This window comes from Alligator sinensis, unplaced genomic scaffold (assembly GCF_000455745.1).
Source record: "Alligator sinensis unplaced genomic scaffold, ASM45574v1 scaffold1021_1, whole genome shotgun sequence".
NCBI lineage: Eukaryota > Metazoa > Chordata > Crocodylia > Alligatoridae > Alligator > Alligator sinensis.
Window position 1 is genome coordinate 633,455 of NW_005842185.1, and position 4,621 is coordinate 638,075.

The 4,621-nt window shown below is 38.6% G+C and overlaps 1 protein-coding gene across 1 annotated transcript in view; it reads right to left on the reverse strand.

The window, feature by feature from the left end:
* Positions 1-474: 474 nt before the first annotated feature.
* The window catches only part of TRHDE (thyrotropin releasing hormone degrading enzyme), a gene marked incomplete at its 5' end in the record, with an annotated part of 328,250 nt that continues 324,103 nt past the window's right edge, over positions 475-4,621 (reverse strand). Inside the window, 2 exons of the mRNA XM_006026252.3 lie at positions 475-618; positions 2,899-2,980. Of these exons, the coding sequence (XP_006026314.1) occupies positions 475-618; positions 2,899-2,980 (226 nt within the window). The remainder of the gene's footprint in view (positions 619-2,898; positions 2,981-4,621) is intronic.

Consider the following 4,621-nt stretch of genomic DNA (forward strand, 5'->3'; position numbering starts at 1 on the left):
CTCCTCTGTTTTGAGCCTTTCACATTTCCCTTTCCTTCCTTTCAATCCTTCTGTTCATAACAACACTGATTGTCATAGATAGTCTTTGTGCTTTTGCATAATGCCCATCTTTGATGTAACAGGAATTCACATACAAAACTTGGCCATTGTAAGTGAGCATGCTAAGAATACAGGCAGGGACCATACAACCATGCACAAAATACTCTGAAGTTTTTTTCAAACTGACGGTAACATTTACATGCACCACTTAATATCATGTTTGGTCATGTACACAGAGGGCCAGATTTCACAAGCATCATGACCTCTTCTTTCATGAGTTTGTCTGCTTTTACAGTTTTAAAAGAGCCCAGTGCAAAAGAAACCTCCCTGTATTTCTGATCTTGTCTTCATTATTTCAATGTCAAATGCGTTTAGAATCTCTCAAAATGCATTTCTTGCAAAACTTCATGTTAAATGGTTAATTAGAGACATGGATTAGTGTGCCAGGGATTTTCTTAGCCACTGGAAGAGTTCTTCTTTATAAAGCTTTTGCCATCGCACATTGGCTTCCACTGTTTCCACAGCTCGAGAGAAAGAGGCAGCAGCTCCCTCCTCATAGCTCTTTATAAAGTTCTTTAGCTGGAAATACAATTTAACAAGTTAAATTTGCATGAACTGAAGTGAGTACGTATTACCAATGCATGTAAACAAGTCAGGTATTTAGAAGAAACCCCTACAATCACCACTAAAGTAAATGCACTATCATGCAGAGAGATTTATTATGAAATGCAGTAAGACAGCAGACTGTGTCAATTAGGTGTGATTCGATTGCTTCAAATTGTGCTGGAAGATATTGACACGTCAATGTCGGATTGCATTAACATCATTTCTTCCCCCTCTCCTGTAGCCCAGCTGCTGTACTTTGCTGACAGCTGGACTTCTTTGAAGTTTTATTCCTACTTAAGAAATTAAATTGGGAGCACTGGAAAGGCTCCCAGTTCAGCTTCATGAGTAAAAGTCAAATAACAGAAGCATGGCTTCTTCTGAGAGAATTTAGTATATTCAAACATAATGGATGTGTTTTACTTGGCCTTGTAAAACTAGTCAGATTACTACAAATGAATGGTCTAGGGAAGGGAGCAAAGTAGCTTCAGTTACTGGCGATGGCCACAATGTGAAGAACCCACCAGCAGTAGTTCATGGATGATTATTTTCTAAGTTTTGGACTAGACGTCTTGCATGATATTTAAATTATGATAATACCAGATGTGACATTATATTTTGGGCTGTTCAGCTAATGGCACTGGTGTTGGATTAATACTAGATTTAAGTGAAGAGAAATGGAAGAGTGATCTGTTTAACATGTTGATAGTAAAAAATAATCTCCCATGTAAGACTGATTGGTTGTAGGTACTATTATTCATGGTTACCAAACATTTGCTCCTTAGTGAAGGTAAATTCTATATATTTATTGAAGCTTGATTTTAGGTTATACCATATTTTGACAATTGTTTAAAGAGAGAGGGTTTGATCCTTAAAGTGAGGTGCTGAACAATCCCATTTTCCACTAAAGTTAATACGACAGGAGGCACTTTGCATCGCTGAAGATCAACTTGTACATCTGTACACCTTTTTACCAACTGATTCTATGGCCAGGTTTTCTTAGGGGAGGTGGAGACAGGCAGTTATCCATGTTATGGAGGTGGAAACTGAGAATGTAGCATGCTCTTGCCTGCTGTCTGAATACTGAAAGCTGGCTGACTCTATCCATCCCAGATGACTGGCCTTGGGGAAGCCAGCTGTGGCTCTTGAATTCTGAGTTTGGCAAAACTATAGTGTAGAGAAAAGTACAGCATGACCACGAAGGCTGTAACCAGCCTTTGGTCATCAGTGATTATATTGTGTAAGATCATTTTATCCATTTGGGATGATATAAAGCAGCTGATAAGCAATACATAAACACTACCATACAAGTACCTCAGACAAATAAAGTTAAGCCAGATTATCATAAACAATTGAAAAATATAGATAATTTAGGCAAGAATATAATTTCAAAGGTAGAATCTGCCTAGAATACAAGGGTTAGCAGCTAGCCCACATTTAAAGTACTGTAGACAGAGGAACAACACACAGACCACTGGCATTATTCCCCGTTCTTATCACAGACATCAGGGTTTTCATTTTCACTGTAGCACATCCCTGAAATGGATATAACAGGCCAGTATTTAATGTTCTGAGCAAAGGATAGCAAGACACCCAAGTCCAGCTGCAGAATTTGAACCCATATTCTCACTCAGGCAAATTAGAAATAAAATTCTAAGCTTATATACAGTTTACTATAATAAACAGTTTACTATAATAAACAGCTCAAAATCTCTATTTAAATTGGTGTGCCTTCTTTCCCTGCTGAGGGTCTGCCATGTACTGTGGAGGGGTGTTAAAAAGAAAAACTTGCAGTGGCAGGATTTGCAGTTATGACCAAAAGAAGTCCAATATTGTTGTACAGCACAGAAAGAGTTGCCTGAAATATCTTTGTTGGTCCACAGGCCACTAGCCAACCCACAGCTCCTTGACAATCATCTTCCCCAGTTGCATGACACTGGCCTCTTGCTGCCCAATTGCAAGATGTGCTTGTATCGTCTCTGCTAAGCAGCCAGCATTTTTTGATGACTGGGTCCTGTTCACTACCTGCCCACACCTTCAGGGTTTGGTCACACTGAATGCAAGAAACCCAAAGTGATTCATCTTCCCCATGGGTCACTGTCTGCTCTCATTCAATAGAAAGATTTTTCAGCCCCTTTGACCTTTTCAGCTGCTGAACTTCAGTGTTTCTACCTATCCCCACCCTTGGACAATGAAGACAAAAACAAGACTTAAGACAGAAACAAGTTCAAGCACTTAGGTTGATTTAATATTTACCTCATTTAGTTCTACCTCGGTATTAAGGAATTCTGTGACGCCACTGATAAGTTTAGAATTCATAAATAATGCTTCTCCGTACCTTCAAGGGCAGAAAAACATTTAGAGTTAGTGTAAATGTTAAATCTAGAAAATATCACTAAAGCAAGGAGATAAAAACGGAGATGAGCCAAAGATGATTCTGAGGATATGCATTGTTTTTCTTGTTTTAAAAAGAACAACATCAAAATTGTACCATCAAGCTTGCACTGCCTCAAATTGAAAAATTGGATTGACTAGGGTCTATTTTAGATTGAAGGATTTATGCATCATTTTACTGGTATTCTGTACCGTGTCAGGATGTCCTCAACTGCTGTTATAGATGCTCTTTAGGTCCTGAAGTTCAAAAATAAGGAAGGATGTTTTATTAGGCCCAAATCATAAGAACTTAGGTTTTCATCACATAGATTTTCATTCAAGGACTTTAGCCAGTTGAGACTTAACTTGGGGTGCCTGACCTATGCGGACTCTCAAGAGCAAAAAAATCAGGACATCCATTTCAGGGAAGGAGTGTGAGGTTCCTTTACAGTGAAAGCCTTACAGCGTACTATTTTGATGATTTGTGTTGCTTTCTTTTCTCTATTTGCCATTTGTCCAACTCATTTACCTAGCAGCCATTTTGTAAACTGAGCTGAATCTGGTTGTCTCTTTCCAGGACTTAACTGAGGATAAAAACACGTCCAAGAGAACTAACAGGCCAATCAATGATAATATAAAATGTTAGGCAATGGGGGTCCAAAGCTGTTGTACTTGAACAGGATGTTGTACTTTAGTGAGCTGTACTATCCTACAGATGCTCACTTTGAAAGCAGTTATTAAAATACCATTCAGGCTACTCGCTTGTTCACAGGTTTCCCTGGGTCTAGTAAAGAAACTGCTTTGTATCTACTATCTTAAAAATAAACCAGGAGAAAGGATGGCTCCTGCATGTCTGTATTTCACATGGGAGTCTCTCTCTAAAATCACTACTATACAGAGTTGCCATCGAGTAGCAGCCAGGAAGTATTTTTTCAGGAGTGATGGCATTCAACACAATAATCAGCATTTGATGGACATTAGAGTGAACTAGCCCTTAAAGTATATCTAACTTGCCTATTTCTGGTCATAACTATGTTTAAAGACTGAGAACCTGAGGGTAGTGTCACACGTTCAACTTAACACTTACTAAATCCAGATAAAACGCAAACAGACACATGTTCAAGCATGTAAGTTCATATTGAGTGCCTTCAGGGCACTGCAAAGTAGTTCTTTTTCAAGGGAGGGTTATCTCCCGACACACGCTAACTTTAATAGGTCGCTACAGTCTAATGATTTGCAAATGTGACAACTGAACATGTGACAAGACCCTAACTCTACCCTCATGCATGCATACCCAACTTCAATGCCATTGCGTGAGGCCAGACTTAGGCTCACAAACGTTACTCCAAACCAATTTAGAGGGCCAATTCAAATTTTAAGTTGAAATGTACTAGCAGAGCCACAGCCTTCTGTTCTGTTTATAACAACCTTATACTAAAATTAATTACCCTTAAACAGTTCGGTAGTTAAAGCCAGGCAGTCTTTCAAAAAATGAAAGCTCTATTTAATAAAAGTCTCAAAAAACCTCTATCATTTTTTTTTTAGGGGAAAAAATATTTCTGAAGGGTGTATTTGTTGCTTATTACCTGGAACTTCTGTGTAGGGA